The sequence below is a fragment of the Dicentrarchus labrax genome, unplaced genomic scaffold (genome assembly GCF_905237075.1).
Source record: "Dicentrarchus labrax unplaced genomic scaffold, dlabrax2021, whole genome shotgun sequence".
Classification (NCBI taxonomy): domain Eukaryota; kingdom Metazoa; phylum Chordata; class Actinopteri; family Moronidae; genus Dicentrarchus; species Dicentrarchus labrax.
This window is the reverse complement of record NW_026136702.1, coordinates 15,177,142-15,202,345: the sequence shown is the minus strand read 5'-3', so window position 1 is coordinate 15,202,345 and position 25,204 is coordinate 15,177,142. Positions and strand designations below refer to the sequence as shown.

Sequence of the window (25,204 nt, the reverse complement as noted above, 5' to 3'; positions counted from 1 at the left end):
ATTATCCTCGAAATATAGAAGACGAGGTTAGGTTCCTAAATGCAGGTTTGAAGCCTGAGACTGAGACATGCAAGACATTACAGGTCAACAATTTACAGCTCTGTGCAATGCAATTACTAGCCTAAGAGCTCACCTTTCTCTGTGGGCCTTTTTTTAGTTTTGCAGATTTCAGACACACAAAGAATTGGAGACATGGTATATATGATAAAGAATGGTGGGTTTCCACACCATCATACTGATGGAAAAGATGGTTTTAGAGCTGAAGCAGTTAGTCAATAATCGCAAAGTCAATTGACTGTTGGTTACTGTCTTCCTTAACATTGACAGTATAACCAAACATTTCTGTATGGTAACCCTATAAATAAAAGGCCTCTTCTCTTTCTTGAAGGCGGTGCCAGTGTCGTGCCAGATCCGGAGCCGAGCGAGCAGACAATGTAACTGGGTTCAGCAGCTTCTATGGACATACCTAATGGCAAAGGCAGAGAGACCTAAAAAGATGACAGAGGAACCTAAGAAGAGAGGAGGAAAAGCTGCCAGAAGTTTACAAGAGCAAGTCTCGGACTGGCTTTTTGTCATTGCCGAGAGCTTTATAAAATAAAGGCTCCAGACCGCAGACGAGCTGGCCTTCTTGCTGTTGGACTTGTTTGATGTTTGCCTGTGTTGCATGCAAATGTACGTGCACAGCCGTCCATGTTCGAGTTGGGCGACTCGATGAATATATCGGCTATCAGCGATTGGCCAACTGAAGTCTATCGCCGGCTGGTTTTTTTTTTGCCCATTTTTGTTGTTTTATTTTGCTAATTTAATGGTCTGCCTGCGTAGAAGGAGAGCAGCTCAGTGACAGACATTCAGCAACTCAGTGAGTGTATTCCTTTAAAAGGAATCCTTTATAATAGATAGTGCTTACCATCTTTTTAGGACAATGTAAGCTGTAAATTAAAATATGGATCAAATTATTTTTTAACATAACAACAAGTGACTGTAGGGTCTGGGTCTGTGTGCATGCTGTGAATCTGACGAGTTCTCAGGAAGTGATGAATATTGATCAGAGGTTTGTGTTTGTAAATTAGGACCAATGTGAACATCCATCGAGACGATCAGGTTGACCATGTAAACCAGCACTGCCTGCAGAAGAGAGGACTTTTAATGTGAAGTACAAGCACGGTCAAACCCTGGAAATGTTGCGGAGACAGTGGCCTCTTTGGCAGGTGTTGATTTAACCCTGGATGTCAACACTTATTTCAGATGCACTCAAACTCACAATGGGTTTGTTTAATCTTCCTGGCTTCCTGACATTTTCCTTTTCAACTGAAGGCCAACAGAGCAGAATTTGGGTTATAATTCAGCACTCAAGGTTTTCTTGCTTGCTTGCTCTCTTTTTCTGTTGTTTTTCTTTGTACCTGCCAAATTTTGATCAGATTTAATGGATGAGATCTTGACCCAGGAGATTAAATTGTATCTTCAATTGAATTTTAAAAAAGGTCCAGTGTGTAACATTTAAAAGATTTATTGGCAGAAATGGAATATAATATTCATAGGTATGTATTCATCAGGGTATAATTACCTGAATATATGAATTGTTGAAAACACTGGCTTTAGATAGGCCCTTTCACATTTTTTGCAAGTTTAGCAACCACCATAGTTTTTTTTACACGCTTGGAAGGCTGAGCTATATTCAAATGGTTTCACTGTTGAAGTCCACTAAATCCTACACACTGGTCCTTTAAAAAGAAGACAAGACAACGCTTGTGTGTGTCAAGTTCGAACTGCGGATGAAAGCAACTCCATGTCCTTTAAAACTTTGTTTCCAAACAGCCGGTGTTGCAGACAGGTCCCTGACTGCTTTGTCTGACTTCATTTTGTGCAGACAGTCCTCCAGCCATCTGTTTTTCTCTCATCCATGTCCTTCCTGGGAGGAAATATCTAATATACTAGTGGAATAGGGTACATGGCAAGCTTATTTTTATGTGCCCATTATCAGAACACCAAGTACCAGCTCCCTCTTCATTCTGCCAAATGTTTTACAGACATAATCATGTTTTATCAAAGCACAGTCTGACTTGAAAAAGAAATAAGCATGGTGAAAAAGGACTGGGTACTATAGAGTACTTGCTTTCTATTTCTGTGTGAGGTTGGAGGAAGGATGGAAAACAGGTGAACTCAATGGTATCATGAACATTATTCCTACATGTTCTCTTATATGTTGTACACTGTGTTGCTGAATGTGATTGTTTACTTTTGTCTTGATTTCTGTTAATTATTGAAGCGAGCAACGAGGAAATACAGGTGGACAAAAATAGTGTAAACACCCTTCAGCCACACCATGCAGCTATATTTGGCAAAAAAGAGACAAAGACAAAGGCCTAGTTGCTGAACATAGTGGAGCATTTAGCAGCTAAAGAGTCAGATATTTCTCTCAGCAGTTGGTGGAGGCCAATATTGAGCTAAAACAAGAGGAGAATATTTAACATGCATTCATCAGGTGGCCAGAATGCAACTGTTTGCTAAAAAAGGTAACTAGAAATAACTGTTGTGTTCATCAGTTTACATCCACTAGGGCAATGATACACTCACCTCACAATTTGATACAATTCACAACACTGGGTTCACAATATAATTTTCTCACAATTTCTTTTACAAAATAAGATTGAAGATTGAAAAATTGACAAAATATATATTTTATTGCTTTAAAATTATAGAATCCATTTTAATTTCTGAGGTAGGGTATATAAACTTTACAAAACAATGAATATGTCCTTTTCTTTGTCAAAGTGAAACTGAGGTCTTTGAGCCTTGATACAGCTATGTATTTATTTTATTTATATTCCTAATAACCACTCCCATCAAGTGGCCAAAAATGAGTTATTCATAACCAAAAGAAACAAGGTACAAATGTTGACTTAGGTACGTACGTTAGTTTGAATGCCAATTACTGTCAGACCTGTAACAAAAACAGGTCTGACAGCTCTTTGATATGAAAGTTTTGAAAAGAAAAATTAACAGAGCTCAAAAGAGGCCAAATCAGCTGTGCTCAATTGCAGGTGCACCAAGAATAAATAAATAAAATAAAAATAATGACAGCGAGCCAACACGAACAACCTGCTCCAAACAGAGATCAGACACGAGTCATATTAACAAGGTTATGATGATGTCCACACACCGTACACAGCAGGTTGACAAATAGCTCACTAAATTTTCAATTAATGTGATTGACCTTTTGTCCAGTTACCTCAAAGTTTGTCCTTTTTCATGAAGTATTTGTGATTTTGGTACTCCCAGCATTAAATAAGGCATTGAGGCTTTTCAGTGCTTAACTATATATATATATATATATATATATATATATATATATATAAAATGCATATATAATCCATACAGTAGTCATCCTCTGCCTCTCATCTCTCTCCCTCTCTCCCCTCCTCATTTCTTATCAGCTCTCTGTTTTCTATCTAATAAATGCAAAATTGCCCCGAATTTGATAATAAAACCGAAAATAAACTACATCATAGTTTCTTTCCAGGTCATAAAACTTTTCTCTAAAACATATTTTACCCTCAGAAATGGGTACAGAACTTAAATGTGATATGTTTCCAAGGCCTTCCCACACAGACCTAAATATTGTAGCACAAACCTACACAAGGACATCATTTTTTCCATCTGCCATCTTGCAAAATACCCTTGACAGCAGGCACTGTGAAATGGTAGACGGGTGATCTGTAGGTCATTAAAGGTGATCACCACTGTGTAGTTCAAACTGATCAGGACAGCTATGCATAGCAATGAGCGTCTGTGTGTGAATTAAAGCATCAGAGTAAGAGGGTCTTGTCCTAGAGGAGATAGAAGTCAAACAGCTGTCAAGGGATCCAATTATGGTCATGTTCCTCTGCCATCCCACAGTGCACACTCCGATGTTGTGTATTCCCCCCCCCAAACCTTCCGTCGACACAAGTTAAAGCCGTCTCGCCTGCAGCATTTGTGAATATTTAAAAGCATTGCCGGAGGAAGGGAACGAGGCTGGCATTTCTCCTTCAAGAGAAGTAGCTGGGTACCTTGGTGGCAGAAAGTCTCTGCCTGAAAATACAAGTCAAATACACAATGGTCCTCTGTGCCTTTGTCGCTGCTTAAATGTTTAAACTCTGCTGCAGGTTGTCACAGCAGGTTCAAGATTTTAAGTAACAGTGACAGAAAGGTGGCTGAAGAGAATGAACTAAAATACAAAAAAATCTTAATCAAAAGATCAGCCGGCACAAACATCTGGTGATTTTTATCCATCTCTCTGGGACAATCAGTCAACAGAGACAACTTAGTGGAGCAAGACTCTATGTTTTGGGTGTTTTTATATGAGTTCCATTAAGTGTGTTTAAAGAGGCTTTAAAATCTTAAACATACTTACAATACAGTAATGCTATGCAACCAACAAGGAGAGTTAACGAGGGACAATGGAACTTACACTGATCAGCCAAAACATTATGACCACTGACTGGTGAAGTGAATAACACCGATTATCCGGTTATCATGGCTCCTGTCAGTAGGTGGGATATATTAGGCAGCAAGTGAACATTTGGTCCTCAAAGTTGATGTGTTAATAGCAGGAAAAATGGGCAGCGTGATTTAGCTAGACAACTGGGTCAGAGCATCTCCAGAACTGCAGCTCTTGTGGGGTCTTCCCGGTCTGCAGTGGTCAGTACCTATCAAAAGTGCTCCGAGGTAGGAAAGGTGGTGAACTAGCGACAGGGTCATGTGTGGCCAAGGCTCATTAATGCACGTTGGGAGTGAAGGTTGTGTGGACGAGCTACTGTAGCTCAAACTGCTATAAAAGTTAATGCTGGTTCTGATAGAAAGGTGTCAGAACTCACAGTGCATCACGGTTTCTTGGTATGGGGCTGCATAACATTATGACCGGCAGAGTGCCCAGGTGGTCATAGTGTTATTGGCTGATCGGTGTATAAAGACAATGTGCCGTATTATTGCACTAATGACTGAGGTGCAAAATGCCAGCTGTCAGCTTTGGCCTTAGCAAATACGTTCTGCAACACAATTGAGTACACTATGACACTACTTATTTAGCCAAGCCTAGTCCCCATACATAAACCCTGCTACAACACACCCGGGATTAAAATCACATACTGTACAAATACCATTAACAGTGTCCTGTTTACCTTTTATGCACCACTAGACACACTGAGTACAGTCACGGCAATGATGGGCAAAACTTTTCAAAGCACTCACCTCTAAATATAGTGCGGCAACATTCCTGTTTATCAGCCTCTCAACATGACAGTCAGGTTTTCATGAGTTTTCTATTACAGCAAAGGTGAGCCAACGTCGCAAACAAAGCTCACCGCTAATATAATAAAAAAATAATTTAAACACTGACCTGCGTGCAAGAGAGCAGAGGTGCTATTTCACACTGCCAATGCCATACACGTAATGAGTGTGTCCATTTGTTTAGGCTTTCATCTAGATAAATTGATCATGAGATGAAGTGCATCAGGTTCTGAGTGGCTCGCCACCGCCGCAATTTCCTAGACGTGTAAACCTTAAAAAGGATACAAATACAAAGTGTTTTTGCTGCAGGTCTCACTCACTTACAAATTGCTATTAAGCACATCAGTTACCAGTACACACACACACTTCCAATTAAATGCATTTAAATTACAACATTTGGAAAAGACTGCGGTCTGGTTTGAGCACAGTGACATACAAAACTGCATCATGAAAGGTTGAAGAGATTACCTGCAGGACAGGTCTACCTGTCAGGCTGAGATATGGGATTATTTCCCCTGAAGTAAATCTCCACTGAAAGAAACTTGCATCTTCTGCTAAATTTAATACATGTCTGGGAAACTAGTAAAACTTGGGTGTTTGGTTTAAGTAGGAATATGTTTTTCAATTAAAAGAAGTTTTGTTTTCAATTTAGGGAAGTGTACACTAGTTGAAGATTATAATAGATAATATAGCCCATGGAATGCAAGCCGATGGCACAAAGAAACCGGGATATGATGAGAAAAAAGATTATTTTTATCTCATTTAGAAACTGCTTATTTAGTCCCTTCCCTAGAAGGTTTAGGTGTGATGTGACAGACAATACAGTCAGATAACTCACACTGAAAGGATTTAATACAGCGAACACTGCCAAACACACCAAGTTCAGCACAACAGAGCCCAACACCCGCCACTGTATAATCTGTAATCTACTCTGTGCGGATAAATCCAGCCAACCCCTGAAGAAATGAGAATATACCATCTCTTTCTAAGTGTGAGCTGCGCAGCGGATAATTATTAACTGAACCATATTAAAACTGACCACAAATAAATAACTGAGGCTTTGAGCAGACAATGCCATGACATTTTTCGGCTATAGGTTGGTAATAGGTGCAGTAGCAGCAAACATTAAGCAGCTGCTCAACATAATGATAAGGAGAAAAGCAAAGCAAGCTGTGACATTAAAGCTTTTCATTTGTCTAGGAATATTTTTTTCTTCATGTTTAGCTGACTAGCTATGTGACCACCTATCTCATAAACGCAAAGCCACGTTGAGTATGCCAGTATGAGTATGTTGAGGACAATATTACAGGGAAATAACAATGTCATTGAGCTGTGTGCAAGACAACAATAATGTAAACATCTCTAAAGCCAATTTACATAATTATCTTCCACCAAGTTTGCAGTGAGCCAATGGAAAATCCCCTCAAACAGCAACAACAACAACCCAATTAAGGAGTAAATATGCCTCAAAACCAAATGCAGCCAATAATGCTTATAATACTCAAATAATGCATACTCATAAGTCAAGTAAATTAACAACATGAATGCATAAAAATGCACATGCCAAATGACAACCCTAAAGAAAAACCTCTGCCTGCACGAGAAGTTAATTCAGCACAAACAACATGGATCCAGAAGCAAAAAATAGCAACAAGCAGAGCAATACCAGAGCCAACTCAGCACGACCAGCAGACTCAAACTTAACTGGAACAAGTTGAAGCCTGGTCCAATGCTGCTGACTTTAAAGACTTTAAACTCTGCGTCAGGCTTCCAGTTCGGTTTGAGGCAACAGCTCAAATCATTTCTCCACAAACTCTCCTGAAAACACAGAGTAGCCGCTTGTTTAAACGCATGTATGTGAACTGTAGCTTAAATCGACCGCCATTTTTAGGTGCAACCGGAAGTCAGCGGTCATGGTCATGAACACCTTCCCTCCACCCTGATTGGTTGCTCCATTAATTGACCAGCTGTTTCTCACGTGAGTTATTATTTATTATTCATTATTTTTATAAATTATTATTATATATGTCTTTAGAATATCTGTCAAGAAATTGTGTTCTTTTAATAATTTAATTTATTGCTTCTCTCTTTTTATTACTTGTCCAGTCTGTGTGTTATGTTGAGTTGAGTGGCTAATAAATATTCTCAAAAGGATTTTTGATCCATTTAACCTGCCACATAAGGAATCCTAGTTAATTAATAGTAATAAGTCAACCTCTTCAAGGGGAATTTTAATCAATTTTCTCAAAGTCTGTTTACAAGTGTTGAGGTTAGCCTATTTCACCTGTGAAAAACCTCCAGTGTGTAGGAATTAGTGGCATCTGGCAGTCCCCCCCCACCTCCCATCCTAGGAGAAACTATGGTGGCTGTGAAACTCGCAAAAAAATGTGACAGGCCCTGTCTAGAGCCAGTGTTTGGTTTGTTCATAATTAGGAGCAGCCAACTGGGGAAACCCATTCACGTTGTAATTCTGAACCAGAGATGCAGGAACTTCGGACAGAGGATGTCTTCTACACAAACATGTCAACAAACATTTGACAGAATTCCTACGAATTCACCACCACTGACAGATTGAAACAAAATCCAATATTAACACTAATACAATCGATTCAGCTAATTTCACCTCAGTCAGTCTTTATTCAAACCCACGATTTAGGTAGTCTTGGGGACTTTTTAAGCATTTATTAGAGATCACACAAGAAATGAGGGGAGAGAGTCCCTTGCTGAAATGTAACTGGGGAATGTTGCAATTACATGGTCTGCACATTAAACCCCTCAGTCACCGGGGGTCCCAGAATGTCTTAAGATTCAAGAGGAGGCTTCATTTTATGAAGACAAATATGTCAGGCTGGGTTTGGAGGAAATTTGTGCAAACAATCATCTGCAATATTTCTATTTATTGATTGGTGCAGACATAAAAATCAAGTAGACTCAGGTTTAAATATTTGACTCGGTGTAAACCCCATAAAGCTTCAATGAGCACTTCACCAAAGTTTTATGATGAACAAGCCAAGTGTGGAAAAATATGATTTTAAAGCTAGGTGGGGAAATAAAAATGAAAAACTGAATGTTAAGGGTTTAACACCCTGCTGTTAGAAGAGTTCATCATAAAAAATCTACATAATTGAAGAGCACAAATTGTGCAGTGTTATATTTTTTTATGTCATACAAAAATGTGCACTTTCCTCAATAGTATGCATAAAATATCTCTAGCAACTGTTCTCTAAATAGCAACCTGCAGCACTCTAGCATTACAACAGCTACAATCTTTGACAGTTTATGAGAAAAGAGCAAAGCTTCCTTTCAAGAGAAAACCTTTTGCACTCCATCTCCCACATTTCCAAGTTAATGACAGTGTCATGCTACTCCTTGCGTTTGGCAGGCTGTTATCCACCCATCGTCTCTGAAGCGCGTAACCTCATTAGTAAGTGGACTATATGCAAGGTGTACAGAGGCTGTAAGGTTTGTAATGAATAGAGATGAGTAATGCTATTTAGTTGAATTTATTCAACAAGAAGGGAAATGGCTCTGCTTTGAGACATTTCCTGTCAAGGATTACACAATAAAGTCTTTCTGCCCCTTCCACTTTTCCACTTAATATCTCACATTTTGTCAAAATTAATTGCAGACACCTACATTCCTTGTATCAGTACACCTGGAATAGCTGAAGCCTCTTGGTGGCTTGAACATTGCTTAAATTTCAGCAAAAATTACGGTGACACATACGCTAGGGTTTTGTGTCCGCCTACAAGAAAAAAGGATGATAATCATTCTAAAAATAAAAACAAAACATCAGAAAAAACATATTTGTTTCACAATCATACTTTATTTTGACAGAAATACAACCAGTAGACAGTGAAAACAAGAATAACAAAACTGAGAATGAGGTTTCTCTTTCACCTTGAACTGAGGTCAGCAGCTTTGTGTTGCAAGGGTCGGCGAGGGTCAACAGCCCAGATCAGTGAACAGCACTGACTGTCGTAATAGTAGCACCTCCCATCATAGGACCACTCATTGATAGCACAGCACCACCTTTTGCTCCGATGTTGATGAACATTTTGCCTTTGACCTACAGTTTAACATTAAAGGTAAACACGCCTGGAGGTTATTGTTTTAACATGCAAGCAATCTGGGTGGAAGCAACTTATTAAAGAAAACAAGGCAGGTTACAAAAGGTTACAAAGCTCCAACAGAAGATTAGATAAAACACTCTTGTCGGATTTTTAGTTCAACCTTTTATTGCTGTCTCATGCGGCTTCCTGGAAATATATGTGACAGAGACACACCGGGAAAGAAAGAATAAGAGAAATCAAAACGGATACTGTCAAACCAAATGGAAGTAGCTTCTAAATCAAGTTCAATGTTCATTCAGCATCAACAACTAATGTCATTTAAAGTGCTTCAGATTAGAATTTTTAAAAAGCATTATTTGCTCTTATTTATTTGCATAAAAGGTCGCTAAAAATATAGTGTAGTGTTCCCCCATCTTTTTGCTTCAAACAACATTGCACAGTATACTGGAGACAGTGCTGAATAACTGAAAACAGCAGATATTGAAGATAATGTAGCGATAAATGCAGTGACCTTGCATATTATGGAAAGAAAATCGGAACAGCTACACTACAGTGCTTTATCTGCTAACATTTTAAACTTGTAGGTGGGAATTCAGCTCTGATGAAAATGACACCTGTAACACTTGAGTGGTGGATTTGAAACTGCTGTACAAGTACATGAGTGGACTGTGTGAATAGTCTGTTCCTGCTTGGACAAACAACTACACTAAAACACACATCAAGTATAAGAGTAGAGTTACTCCAAAAGGGACAAAGGCAGATGTGCAGTTTAAAGCTTTGGATTTTACTATTAAAACCATCACTAGGAGCAGGGAGAAGTGGCTGGGAATTAACTGCTCCTGATGATGGCCACTTGGAAACGGAAATAAGCTGTGGACACCAACATATTATCACCTTCTAAAGTACTAAAGAAATGGCAAATGGTAGCTTATTAAGCGTTCATTTGGAGTCATGTTTGTGTTCAACCTGACAAACGTGTGTCCTGGAAACAATGTTGATGTGAGTGAAGCAGTAAAGTTTTGGGCTGTAAAACCAAAACAATGCGCTAAAAGGCATCCATAAAGCGTAAGCATAAAGAGTTAGGTGATGATTACTTTCGGGGTTTATAACTACAAGTTACTATAAATACATAGATTATTGCAGCTTTAAAGTAAAACCGAAAGTTTGAAACTGCAAATGCACAATTTTTGCAGTAACTCTAACGTATGTTCTAAATATCAGTGGATTATCTGGTTACAAGTCAAATATTGTGTCTCAGTTGATGTGCATCTTCACTGTATGGCAAAAAAGCACTGCCATAGACAGATCATGTGTACTAGGTGCCAAAATGCATTCCTGTGCCATTCAGAGTAATAACATCTAACAACCTGGCCCCTTTGGTAACTTTTTTTTTTTTGTCCTGTTGTGCAATCCAGCTTGATAATTTGTGAGTCTTCTAGCAAAGTAAAGTGAATCAACATCCTGCATTAGAATTGATCCAAGCTGCTGCAGAGAGTTTTCAGCCCAGTCGTGGTTTTTTGTAATAGCAGAGCTAGCAAGACTGATCGGCTTGACTGCTAAACTGAGCAGGGACATTGATTTGAAGAAAGGGAATACAGCACAGGGAGAGAAGGATGGCACTGCCCTGCTTTCCCTGGCATGGGTTTGCCTTTGGCCTGTGGGCAGACACATCTCTTTCTCTCTCACACTCACACACGCACAAACACACATTTTCCAAGAGAGAAACACTGGCAGCCAGAAGTGTCTAGAGACACGCACACACACACAGAAACAGGCACACAAACACACACAGCGGGCAACATTGATTTCCTGTTTGGCATTACTAAGCAGTGAGTGACACAGCTGAGGGGAACGGGCTATTCTCTGTGCACACAAACAAACATGCTATGTATTCTGCCTCCCTCTCCTCTCTTATGCACACCTTCACAACATTATATAGACAAACATTCACGAGCAGAAAAGTCTGCCAGAAACAGCTTATCCCGATCACTATTCCATCTCTAGATCTCGTATTCTACGCTCCTCCCCCTCCGTCTCATTGTCTCTTTCTCTGCATCTTTCTCATCCTCTGAATGAATCTTTCTTTCTCTCTTTCTTTCTTTCTTTCCATTAAATGAAATGGATTTTTCTTGGCTTCGCACAGCAGTGTTGACTGCTTGGCTGGCTTGGCACAATGTTGAAGTGTCCGACAGGTAAACATGTTTTATCAGCCACATGGATCCACTCTAACAAACACACAAGCCTCTGCCCATTTCCAGGGTAATCTAGAGACGACCATCTTTTTTTTTTTTGGCAACACGGGGCAGATGGATCAATGTGCACTCGGAGAGCTCATTTTGTGTGAGCTACCAAAACAACAGAAACACACCTTTACACGCTTTATTAGGAAATTCAAAGTGTGTGTGTGTACGTAGGTGCCCTTGTGTGGCTACTGGAAAGTGAGTATGCGTTCCCTCTGAGTTTCATGTCTCTTTGGGTTTTGTCAGAGCTGCTGTGCATGTGCGTCCCTGTAGCTTGTGTGCCCGGATGTGTATGTGCGTGATATGTGTGTGTCTCTCTCTCTCTCTCTCTCTCTCTCACTCTGTCTATGTAGGGTGCATTATTGGACGCAGTAGACCGGACAGTGCCAGAGGCGTACACCAAGCGGTCACGCGGCGTGACAGAGAAGAGAGCAGAGTTGCTGTCAGAAGGCCTTTTTAACACACTGCTGCTTTTCCGTTCGGGGACATTTCGGAAGCGTTTGACTGCAAAAGGGGCTCCGCAAAAAGGAGAGATAACACAATTCTCCAAAACTCCCAAAGAAACACCACTAAAGCCCCGAAGGCTCCCTACCTGAAAATACCGCGCTAATACCTTTGATGTTCCCAAAGAGACGTGCAAGAGAGTGAGAGGAGGAGAGAGACGGGTGGGGAAACAGCTCAAACACCCACACACACACACACACATATACCAGGCAGCAGCTTCACATGTCTAATGAATACCTGTTAGCTGATGCCTCCATGTGCGTGTCATTGAGGGGGATAGATCAAGGAAGTCAGCATGCACTGTAAAAATTTCCCTCTTAACAAGTTTTTTTTAACTGACCCCCAAATATTTTTTTTCCAAATCAAACTTCCCTTTCCTCAACCTGAATTCAACTTGTTACATTTTCTTACATCACATTGTGATGTCAAATGTTTTTTTGTTTTTTTTTCCACTTTTCTCAATGTTTAAACACATTTATTTGCACTGGAAAAAAAAATAAATTTCCACACATTTGTGGTAGATCTTAGTCTTATAGTAAAGAAAGAACCTCCCCTCTCTCTCTCTCATACTTCCTGTTACTCTACACTGTTTTCTATCTTATAATGTGTGTGGGTTTGCGTATGGATGAGTGAACCTACATTGTACCTGAGCACACTTCAGTGCTCAAGTTTTCCGCTACATTATGAAAGCTACTTCCTCACTACTGTATGTCCTAATTATATCTCCACCACCAGCATGCTATTATTTTTTTAAAAGCCTATATTTCCATCTGAGTTGCATTTCTACAGGAGGTCTGTGACCCCTTTTGTCAATATGTGCAAGGTTCAAAGGTTTACTCGGGATGTCAGCATAGTAAAGTGAACCAGAAACATGTATGCACCTACCGTGTGGAGCTGCTTTGCTCTTTGTCCCTCACATTCACACACACACACACACACACACACACACACACACACACACACACACACACACACCTACACACACACACACACACCTACACACACACACACACACCTACACACACACACACACACACACACATTTTTTATGCTGGCTGTGACAGCTCCAGAGCACTTTGACGAATTTGCTTTCCAGTCTCTAGTCCCCACTCCACTTCTACTGTTTGTTTTTTTCTTTCTTTCCCACTTTTTTCTTTGCCTTCACCTTCCCTTGGGCCTTCTATTACACTGCAAAGGTCACATTTATGTCACCTCCACGTTTAAAAACCAAATGCACCTGTGTGTCAGAGGGCATGGCTGTGTGAGGACAAGTGAACTTAGACTTTAAAATGTGATAATAGCCAGCGGGTATTTCAAGAGAACACAAAACGCTGACTTCTCTGAATGGTAACACTCTTTCTCTTGGGTTAGCAGCACTCATATTCATGTGCAAGGCTAGTAAACTGGACATTTATACATTTCTTCTTTCATGAATTCCTTCAATCTGTAAACTGTCATATACTACTATTAGAGTTGTTCCGATACTGATACCAAAATTGGAAATGCCTCTGATCTCTGCGGAGTACGTGTCTGTGCACCGATCTGATACCATGTTATTTATCAGCCCCCTGAAACAGGACTACTTTCCAACAGTGTCCTTTTGCCTTTTTTTCCCAGGATGGTGAAGTCATTGTCATATTCTCACCCTAACCAATCTAACCAATCCAAACCAACATGGCTACTACTGGAGAAGAGTTGATTTCCAGTAGTGTAATGTTAGCCAGAGCTAGCTACAGTGTCAAACTGGATATAAAATAAAATAAAGTTCTTTGGGATTCATTTTCTATATGTATTTGTTCATGTCTAACAAAGGTTTTAACCTGACCCAGAACATACAACAATGGTAGCAATCATACATGGTTAGTAGTATACAGCTGTTAAATAATAATAATAATATTTATATGTTTTTAACACACTTGTATCGGATCAGTATTTTTTAAAGATCAGATCTGTATCAGAATCTGTATCGGGAAGGAAAAACTGGTATCGGAACATCTCTAACCGCTACGGTTTGTTTTGAACATAAGATCCTTAGCCAGTCAATCAGTCAGGCTGGAGCTGCAGATGCTAATTTAGAAACAGTACAGCAGTTACAATACCAATGTCAACGACACAGGCAGTCCCTGAATGGTTCACGTGGGTTAATGAGCTTAGTGTATGTTCCTTTGACACTCAAACAGTGAAACAATGACACTGATATAATGACTGGGGAGAGAAGGGGATGAATATCAATGTCAGAGTGATTCCGGTTTTAACTTTTGATGGTTGGGTTTAAGCTCCTCAGGGAATCTTTGGCTTGGGGAGGTATGAGTGGCTCAAAGGGATCAGGATCTTAGCTGACCCAGGATCTTTGAACGTCCCCTGGTTGGGCTCCTCCGGGCTGCAGTTGGTGCCCCGTGGATCCCTGCAAGGTTCTGATGCTCTGCGAGGCTGAAGCAGCGTAGTGCGACACAGACTTCGAGCCTGCACCTGGGGTCCAGTATTAAAGCAGGGAAGGCCTCTAGTCGGAGGGGGCAGCTGCTTTGTCCGGTTAGCCAGAGGCCCTAAGGAACCCCCTGGTTTCAGAGAGGCAAAGCCGCCGGTGCCCCCTGGCTTGAGTGCAGGGAGAGACACGCGCTTGTGAAGGCGAGGAGGCTGCAGCATGCGTGGACAAGTCGAACCAGCAGTTCTAGGAGTGATAGAGTTCTGCAGTATCACAGCGGGGGCTTTCCACTCGTGCTGTGCTGCAGACTGAGCTGCTGATGCTGGTCTGACTCTGGCATTTACCCCCTGTGGAGCCCCAGAGCCTGGGTGGTGCAGGTGAGTGCTGAGGGGAAGACTCAGCTTGTCTGCTGGCCCAGACACATCTGCCGTAAGGTTTTCAAGAGGATGGTCTGCATCTATTTGGGTTCCGTCCTCAAGTCCACGCCTTGTGAGGAGGTCACTGTGGCCCTCGGTGGGGGGAGTTTTTACTAGTCTTCCCTGGTGGAGGTGCTCGCTGAGGCAGGGGTTGAAAGGCTGTAGTATTTGAGGCTGCAGAGAAGAAGAAATATGTGTCAGTTACTTTTTAAAAATGGGTATAAAATAGTCATGGAACTGTCTGTTTATAATTAGGTGGGAGTTGTTTTTATCATGTTCCAGAAATGGCTGGTTTTAAAAATTTCCCTTCTTTTAGTTTCTTTGATCCCTGTAGATTCTAAGCTTTCTGAATATTTTGCGGCTGCAAAGGAAAATTCCAAATCAGAAAGCCAACTGAAAATTCTGCCTTTCTTTGACTTGTTTATTTACTCCTTAATATCACAGCCTATTTCCACCGCCAGTCGCTGAACTATTCCTAGAATGGGAGAGGCAAAGTCACACAGGAAGCCCTGATTCAGCACTTAAAAACAAGCAGAGGAGAATAACCTTGCCATGTGAGTGCTTGGAATCCACTGAAGTCTTTGGAGTCATTTTGTGATCGCTGATGCAGAGGGGCTTCAAAACATTCAAACCAACCAAGAGCTATGATGCCTGCTGCCAGTGTAAGAACATGCTGAGCCGCTAACCACATGGAATTTAGACCAACCGTGGTGTTGTCCTCCACTAGGGGACATATGGGGTATGAACACAAAATCGTGAACACCTGTAAAATCTAATGCAAACCTACAACAATTACTGTTTTAGTGAAGCTCATTATGTTCAATATTTGTTGTGTTAGAGAGCTGCTTATTATACAGTATGACTAAACAACAAAACTACGGCTTCAAAAAAAAGTTGAATCAACACCTCTCTGGCACGAACTCAACAAAAACTCATTATGACTTAACAGAGTTAGCATTTGTTTCAGCACGCCTCTCCACTCTTTGCTTTACTGAGTTTAGGCTGAAGAATTCGCAGATTCTAAATACTTTCTGCATCACAGCTTCACTTTAAATTAAAAAAAGGTAGATAGTTTTGCTTTTGCACTAGGCACAGCTATATACCCGGATGATGTATACTTTCATGAAATAACTTTTTACAAGAAGTATTCTGGAACACATTTCCAAATAGGCAGCAGAATACAAGCCAAACAGTGCTTACTAGTCCAGACAACCACCAGCAAGAGCAGAGTTGCTCAGTTCAGACAAAAGTCAATACTGGGATATATATGAATATCTTATACACTACTAGAGTACATTTTCTGAATACCGTATGACTTCAATATCTATAAAAATCCATTTATATTATTTCTTATGTTAGCCTGCTTGAATGATTCCGTAAGGAATACTGATGGCCTTACTTTTTACCATGAGAAATCAGAGGGCTGCCTTTTTCCATCAATGCCCTTTGAGCAGGACCTAAAGAATCTAAATCCACCTGGAACCGTCTCCAGCTACAAAAAAAGCATGAGCTCCGTCTGAGCAGAAACATGGTGAGTTGGAAGTTAAATGATCTCAGAGGTTCTGCCTGTTTCTACCATCAGTCATTTGTATAGTGAGTGGGAGTAGTTGTCCGAGGCCACAGCTCCATCTCCTGGTTCCCTGCCACAATGCATCCAGTAGCCTATTACAAAACCCTCGTCCACCTGTCTCGGTGTTGCATGTTTTTGAAGCAAGGAAATACAGTTTGTGTAGATTTCAAGGTTTGTCATTTAAAAACTCCTGAATAAAGAGTGTTTCTGTTGCTTTTTACAATAGCTCTGATTAGTCTGCCACTTAAATCATGTTATTAAATCTCTTTTCAGCTTTGGAGAGTATTTGTCTGAATACTCTTTGCTGACTCCCAAAGTTCAAAACTAAATAAAGGGCTTTGTTCCAATCCACAAATTACAGGTGCCACCAAAGTAAACAAAGTAGACATTATTAATGTAATGTTATTTTCAACATACCGTTACTGAAGCAAAACAAGTGAAATGTCCATTGCCATGAGACTATCAGTAATAAACAGTATGATATCTTTAATAGCAAGGCTTGTAATGAGTATGTATATTTATAGTTGGCCAGCTGGAAGAAGCCTCTGTCAGTGATAGCAGCATGCAGTAGCTACAGTACAGGGTCACAGTCAATAATTATTTGCATCTACAGCTGTCTGCTACAGTACTAATAATTAGCAGCAATCATTTTGAGCTCTTCGCTGCACTGCCAAGAAGTAAATATCTCAGCTCACTAATGATAGCTATCACTTCCACAGAAAAACGCCAGTCTAACCAAAAAACGAGCCAATTTGAGGCACCTGCGAGATGTCAGGGCCCACCAGAACCAACGTCCTTTCCAGCGTCTCTCACCGTGAAAATGGCTGTGCGATTAGAAAAGTAAAGAAGAAAATAGTCCCCCTTATTATCTGTGTGAGAGAGTGGCAATATGGTGGCACTCCATTTCAAAGCTACATTAGATTCCCTAGTATCATTTAATGTGAGGGGGTTGTGCAAATGGTGATTTGGACTGTGTTTGAATTGAAGTCGTGGAAATGGTGCGAGAGCAGAGGATGCGTGATTAAAGATAGATTTGTCTTTTGCTTGCTGTGCTGCTTCTGACCGGGGAGCTAGAATGGAGGGGATTGTTCAGGACAGCAGTAATATGCATTCACGTTCCAATAACACGGGGGTATGCTTAAATGTTATTCCTTTCAAAAACCCTTCATCCAAATCCTTCAATGTGAACACATAAAATGATGTTCAATGAACAAAATCTAAAAAAACAAATACACAGAGAGCTTTACCAATGCATGCACAACATTCTTATACACTTAATTTGATAGGATGGGACAAATTAAAATGTATAATTGAGAATAACAAACACCAGGTAAAACTATAAAAAAAACATAACAAAGAATATGTAAATGAAATATGAAAAAGATAACAAATTACCATAACTAAAACAGTATCCTCTATTAAGAAGTGCAGACCAAAGTTCCAAGTGAAGATACACAAGATCAAAAATCCAAAACAAGTGAAAATCCAACAGAAAACATGCAAACTCAGATGTAGAAGGGCATGCTTCTGTCATGTCACTTGAAGCCAAACCCCAGCCCAAGCGTGCAGGAGGTTGACTACATGTTAAAGAAAGAGTTACTGTACCACGCTGTGTCATAGAAGTACTGCACTAGGTGCTCCACTCCTTGTCATAGGCATTATGTGTGTCGGGGGTAAAGGTAGAAGAGAGAGAATATGGGAGATTCAATTTCCACTTTATGAGTGATACACAACAGAGAAGAGATGAGGAGAAAAAAGGGGTAAATACAGGGAGAGAAGCTGGAGTGAGAGAGAGAATAGGAAGGGGTATAATGTAAGACAGACATGGTTGGGGTTAATTTGAAATGCAGAATTAACACCCAGCCAATGCTTGCAAGAAAAGGTCACAGATTAGCTCAACAAACAAACACATTTAATACAAAATATAAATACTGCATCTTACATTCAGTGAAAAACTTTATTCTGAAGACCTTTCTTATCAGCAAGAAAACTTTACAGGTTAGTCAGCCAGGGCTCCCAGTGGGGTGTCAGATCATTAGTGGTCACATCTGGTGTTTCTCATCTTATATCTTAATATGACTGCATGCCAGCTGTACCATAGTATGTTTCAGTGACATTTCCTCTTACTGTTTTTTCTAGCACTGTACAGGCACTCTTTTGATACTGTTTTGCTTAATTAGACCATTTGCTTTGACTGAATGCTGGGCTGTACTCACATATTTGTCAAAATAAGTCTGTAAACACACACTGCACTTGATATTGAAAGAGTACAGAGATGTACTAAAAAAATACACCTGCATCACATTTTTTTTCACCTTTCCCTCACGGTACAACGCTGAGCCCCACTGGGATAGATCAAAGGAACAAAGCATGGGATCTTCTCTTTGTTTCCATCTTTATTTTTTATTTTTTTGCTCTTCACTCTTTCACATACACACATTTTCTGTAGCCTATTTACCTGCCGCCATTCTATTTACCCCTCCTTCCATACTTGCTACCTCATCATCACAATACAAAAGCTTTGTTGTTGAAATTCACTGAGCTAGGTGAGGTTGTTGTGACTGTGCTGTCATTGTTTCTGCAGTCCTGTCTTTCTCAATGAAGTCAAACTGTTGAAGTCCACAGAAAAAATGCAGCAAAATTCACTTTTATATTCAAAGCAAAGATCAGGTTGTCGTCATGTTTACTATTTCGTCAAGAACACGTTGGATGAGCTATTATTCTATCATCTTGACACCATCCCTACTACAAATATGGTGTATATATTATTATTGAATGAATGTCTACGAACGGAGAGGGGAGTTAAGTCAGGGTTAGAAATACAGGTATCTGCAGGTTTTAGAAAGTCGATAAAATAGCCTGGTTTTTACTGAACAAAGCTAATAGAGGGGAACTGAAGCTAGAAGCACCTGATAATTAATTGTTAAGGGACAGGATGTCAGACTGTGTTTAGTAAAACAAACAAGAAAAACTATTTTGCACGGTACTAATCTTCTTACAAATTAATCTAAAAGTAGACATACAGCATAAATGGTCCTGTAATTGCACAGTGACAAAAAGGATGCTATTAACTGGAACAAAGATATTTCGTGTCATTTGGAGGATTTTAATTGGAGATAAAGTTAAACTTTTTCAGGCTATTTACAAGCCCCTGGACATATTGTGTTATGAAATGATAGAGTAGAGGTTGCAAAGGATGTTAGTGACTCACTCTGTCTGCGCTGGGGCATGCTGGTACGGGTCAAGCCCTGGTGCTGTGCCTGCCACGGGGACAGCATTGGGGTGGGCAGCACACCCTACGCAGAGAAAAACACAAAGGACAAAAGGCATGACATACCAGAACACACACACACACACACACACACACACACACACACACACACACATAGATGCATGCTAACACAGAAAACACACACCCACAGACACAAACACATTGTTAATACGTATTCATAGCCCAGTTGACACGGCCCACAAAAACACACCAGAAACATGCACATGTATACTGACACACAGAGAGTAAGACACCATTCATATTAATATATGTTAATGAGACAAAATAAAGCCCTTAACATCACGTCTCCGTCTTTTAGTTCCCCTTAAGGAGCTTTTTGGTTATAAATACTCTTATCTCGCACTGTCTGATAATATCAGGTTCTGTATTGGCTTGTTCCAACTGTTAATTGAAGCTACATTATAAATGACGTTGAAATAAAGTAAGATCCTGGGCCGATCTATGTTTATATGGCAGCATTATTCATTAAAATGGAAATATTCTCTATGTAATGTTTGGCTGCACACTGATTTCAAACTAAAAATGTATTTATATGGAATGTTCAAAAGTGGTAACCACACCCATGTTTATATACTAATAAGCTGGTGATTAGTTTAAATGAATGTGTTGTTTGACGTAGTGTACTCTAATTTCCAATAGCCTTACATCTACATGTGATGTGCGTATGACACAGCTCTTCTTCTTAACAATGTTTGGCTGAACATCATGAGTTTGTGATAACAGGGCCACCGGCGGGTCAGTGGGAAGAGGTTAAAAATAGCATGACACTGAGAAAAGTTCAACACATAAACACACACACACACACACACACACACACACACACACACACACACACACACACACACACACACACACACAGAGAGAGAGAGAGAGAGTAGTTGTTCTCCACCACATAATTATATTAAGCTATTGTTAATAGGAAATTGTTAAGTATTCAAACACAAACATAAAGCTAATCATTGTTTTTCACACCTTCTGCCCCTATAATGTGTATATTTGCTAATTTAGAGTTTCTAAAACTATCTATTGTACTCATCATCCTATAAAACATCCACTACCTAGAGACTTCCAGTGTTTTCTCTCCCTGGGCCACAGACATTTTTTCCTCTCCTTATTAATTGTTTTACTTTTTATATAACTAAAGAGTCAGATCCATTATCAACCATCCCCAGTGCCTAGTAGCCTGCAGTCCATTGTAGAACACTCCATCATAGGCAGTGGAAAAACAAAGTGACACTGGAAAGGTTAACATTTTTCACAGGTGAACCAAACAAACAATACAACTTTTCCACCCATCACTTTGAAAATTGACACTTTTATAATCTGGAAAGGGAAGTGAATTTGATATCCACTTGAATATACCTTCTTTTTTTATTACATCAGTCTTGGCTAGGATGATAAATTAACACTTGCAGTGTAATTAGTTACTGAAAGTTGCAAATCCATAGGCGTTTAAACACGGCATCTGAAGCACAATGTGACAGCTGAAATGATGTGAGTACGGCCTTTTGTGACAGTTTTACATAAACTGTATATTTCAGCCCATTTTCTTACCACATCTGCTTTCTATATGCTGTACTTTCTCTTTTTGTTGCATAATGCATTCTGTTGTCTAAACATTTCTTTTGGCCAGCTGTACCTCTGCACACAAACATGTACTTGAAAGAATACAAGCTCTTCTCTTGATACCAAACCAACCTTCACCTTAAGCAATTCAAGATCGCTGACCCCCGTCGGAGAGGCAAAGTGAAGAGGCAGCAGGGCCATCACGTTAAGCACACAGACAGACTAAATCCTTATCAAATGCTACTCCTTTCTTCAGCTGTGGAGAGGGCCAATGCTCAAATAGGACTCTAATATAGAAGAGAGGAGTACCAAATCAGTCAGAGGGAAGAAGAAACACAGAGAGAGAGAGCGATAGAAGATGAAAAGGGGAGGGCAACTTCCCAGCAGGCCCAGCCCAGACTATTTCAGTGCCCTCCTAGTGCGACTTCTGGAGGGGGGAGGAATGAGTTTCCCTGATCTCCTCTCGTCCATGTCCTTCCTTGAACATCAACAATTGTGTCAGCGGGAGGTCTCGGCAGAAGTCTCCCGTCGAGGCTTCATTTGCAGAGAGTAAAACCTTAGGCGATGAGAACAAAAGGGTATGTTGGAGGGCTCTCGAACGATTCTGACAGTGTCTGGCAGCTTTATTAGACCTCCGCAGCAGCTTAGCCTGTCAATTTTTACAGTTTTCCATCGCTGTAAAGGCTCTCCAATGAAGGGCTGACAGAGCTTTACAAGGGCAAGGAGACAGAAATTGAGAAAATATAAAAGTTTTTCATATTCCATCAATTTCATCAAAACTTCTTTTTCATTTCTCGCCCACCAGAGAAGAGATCCTGGGTTTGATGCCTGGTAGTGAAAAGCAAGCCAGGGTTCTCTATCTCTAGCACTCATGGCTCTGTCTGGTTGGTCCTGCCTGCACAGTTGGAGTGACCTCTGGCCCTGCCACTGGAGAGGGAATAGCCTAAATTACATGACATAATTACAGCCCCCTGGTAAAGCTCACAAGGTAGTTGGTAATGGGTCAGTCTTTGGGTCCTTTTCAGGTTTATGCATAAAAAATGAGCTTGTTAGGGGCTTACAAAACTTGCTGAATACTATGGTGAAAGAGCTTCAATGACATTTAGCGGAGAATATATAAAAAAAAAAAGGGAAAGTCAATAAATAATTAATAAAATAGAGCAGTTGTGTTTGAAATATCATTCTCCTCAACAGAAATAACTACCACATCTGTAATGATAGCAGTTCACTAGAGGCCGCTTTCATAGTGAAATTGACTCTCTGGATTTGTTGAGCTACTTCGTCTGTGTGCAAGTCCCAGTAGCAGATGGTAAAACTTGGCAAAGTAGAACAAGAATTTAAAAGTCAAGCAGAAGTTGTTCTTCGTGATCCTACAACCTTCTCATCAAATAACAACAGTATTTAGAAGAAACCATAATGCTGTGCCCCGAAAACGGCCTCTCTCTGCTTGACTCCCCTAATCCACTACACAGAGATTCTAGCAGTTGGCTACAGCTAATACCTCAGGTAGAGCCGCAATGTCTCATTTCACTGACTTTGCCAATTAAATCCTCACCTGTCCAAGATGACTCGGCTGTGCATTGTGTATTAATGAGCACGCATGTGTAAGTAAGTGTGTGTGTGTGTGTACGCATTTGTGATGGTGTGTCTGTGATACAAGGGGGCAGACAGAGGGGATGTGGGTGGAGAGATAATGTCAGGATCTGAGAGGGGAAAACTTGTTTTTTCAACCTAAAGCTTAACACTGATCACTAGCCTTGTTCAACCCTCCTGTCTCTCCCTTCCCTGTCCTCTTTCACTCTGTCAGTGACAGCAAATTGATCTAATTACATCTGAGGTAAGAAGTAGAGAGGTAATGTCAAAGAAAGAACGACAAGAGGCTAAAATATAGGGTAAGAAAGAATTCACTGAAGCAAGAAAGAAAGAAAATAACAGAGTGAGAGAGCAGGGGCGATAAAAAGGGAGGTGTGAGGTAAGAAGAAGCGATGAAGAAGAGGATGTTTAAAAGGCAGATAGCGAGTAGGAGGGTAGCTGTAATTATCTTTTCTGACTGCCACTGATGAAACACTGCCTATTGTGTTGCCATTGTTTCACTGCTGCTGCTCATCTGTGTGTTTGTTTATCTGGGTTATTAACAAGGTCGGCTCCCAAGTCCTTACTCTGCTGAACTCATTGTTCAGTCACACCGAGTGTGCCCTGCACTTGAGTATAAGAGATACATGAGGCACATCCCACTCACACGCACAAACATATGCAGACAATCAGGGTCTCTCACATGCACATGTAAAAATAAAACACAAAAAAACACAAACACATACACAAACAAAAGGCTGCATACTTTTCTAGTGTGCTACATTCGAAATGACTTAAATCATACAGCTCATGTTTTATTTGTAGCGAAAGGCAGAGGAGGCAGAGAAAACATTTGAGCTGCTGTGATCGCTCTAGGGAGCTATTCAAGAACATTATTTTTCTCCAAGTGACATTTAAGCAGTTTCTAATGTCACAACAGATGTGGGTCTTACTGCAACAAGTGTGTCCAAAATTTTCAGCATCTTGTACATTGACAGACACATACTCATACCATACTGCGAGACTTATTTTTTTCTGAGCATGCTTTTGGACTCAAAATTGGATTGTAAGCAGATTAAAATGGGAAGCTGCAGGAGCTGGTGCCCAAAACAGTTGGTTAGGATATGTTGCCAAAGCCTTCCTACGGACTGTGAAGTTAGGAGATGAGTACATCCCTGGTCTCCACAAAGGAGGAATCGATTAAAGCGGCCTGTAGAGCAATAGCTCAAATTGTTTTGGTTCATGAGAGAAAATGTTGGGGAAGGGAGCGTTTGAGGAGAATTTATCAACATCTTGAAGATGCTGCATGAATAATAAACTGTACACTGACAACTACATGTACTTAAATAGCCCTATCCAAGGGTCATAAGTCACAAGCTTACTTTTTTGTTATACTCTTAATCTGAGTTTAAAGCACAGTGAGATTTCCCTGAAGTCCATGCTCAAGTTGTTGCCAGTACCTCAACTCTAGACCTCCCAGTATCGGGCTGTAAATTTTACCCTTTGAACTCATGATAAGGCAACTAAATATCAGCATTAAAGCTATAAAAAGATCGCTACTGGCCTTTAACATCAAAACTATTCTTGGCTGATCCTTTCACTCAAAAATACTATCAGAGGGCAAGAGCTACTCCAGAGCTCTGATACTGAGGCACTTTAAATGTCAGAGGAGAAGAAAATCAACAGAAAAGGGCATTTCAGAGAGCAAAAGGGGGGTGGCAAGGGTTACAGAGAATAGACAAAGAGACATACTCAGAAAAACAAACCCAGATTGTGTGAAAAAACACAAGAGGTAAAAGCGAAGCATTGTATAAGGAACACTGTGAACCTGAGCTCGCTGAAGGTGCTAAACCTGTCAGTGCGACACCAAGAGCTTTGATACCATCTAAAAGTAAGAAAAACAGAGAAAGAAACATCCCTTTCTCTCTGTTATTTGTTTACTCTGGGCTCTCTTTTCTTGTTACATTGTCAAAAAATACAACAAAAAACTTTACCTTTCAGAGCAATTGCGAGCTCTGAAAAAGAAAATGTCACTAACATAATGTGTTTGTGCCCACAGTGCTGCAAAACACAGGGCAGGAAATAGTCTCTACTTCGGCGATGACACAGTAATGTAGATTAAAGTGGGAGAAAAGGGAGGATGGTGGCGAACAAAGAAATATTTAAGAACTGCAGTAAACAGCATAGAGGGAGAAGCACAAACTCGATCTTGCTGTGTTTAGCATTTCAGTGTGTTATTAAACACCAGGTACTGCAGGTCACAGGTAGATGTTCCCAGCAT

At 40.4% G+C, this 25,204-nt stretch overlaps 1 protein-coding gene across 4 annotated transcripts in view; it reads right to left on the bottom strand.

Annotated features, from left to right (window-relative positions):
• Nucleotides 1-9,074: 9,074 nt before the first annotated feature.
• Nucleotides 9,075-25,204, bottom strand: part of ccser2a (coiled-coil serine-rich protein 2a) — a 54,105-nt gene continuing 37,975 nt past the window's right edge. For 2 of the 4 annotated variants that reach the window (XM_051419850.1, XM_051419860.1), the window contains exon 10: nucleotides 9,075-15,097. In XM_051419850.1, the coding sequence (XP_051275810.1) occupies nucleotides 14,366-15,097 (732 nt within the window). In that variant the 3' untranslated portion in view covers nucleotides 9,075-14,365. Of the gene's footprint in view, nucleotides 15,098-18,098; nucleotides 18,139-19,704; nucleotides 19,790-25,204 lie in introns of all 4 variants that reach the window. The other 2 variants (XM_051419870.1, XM_051419880.1) reach the window with 2 other exon arrangements.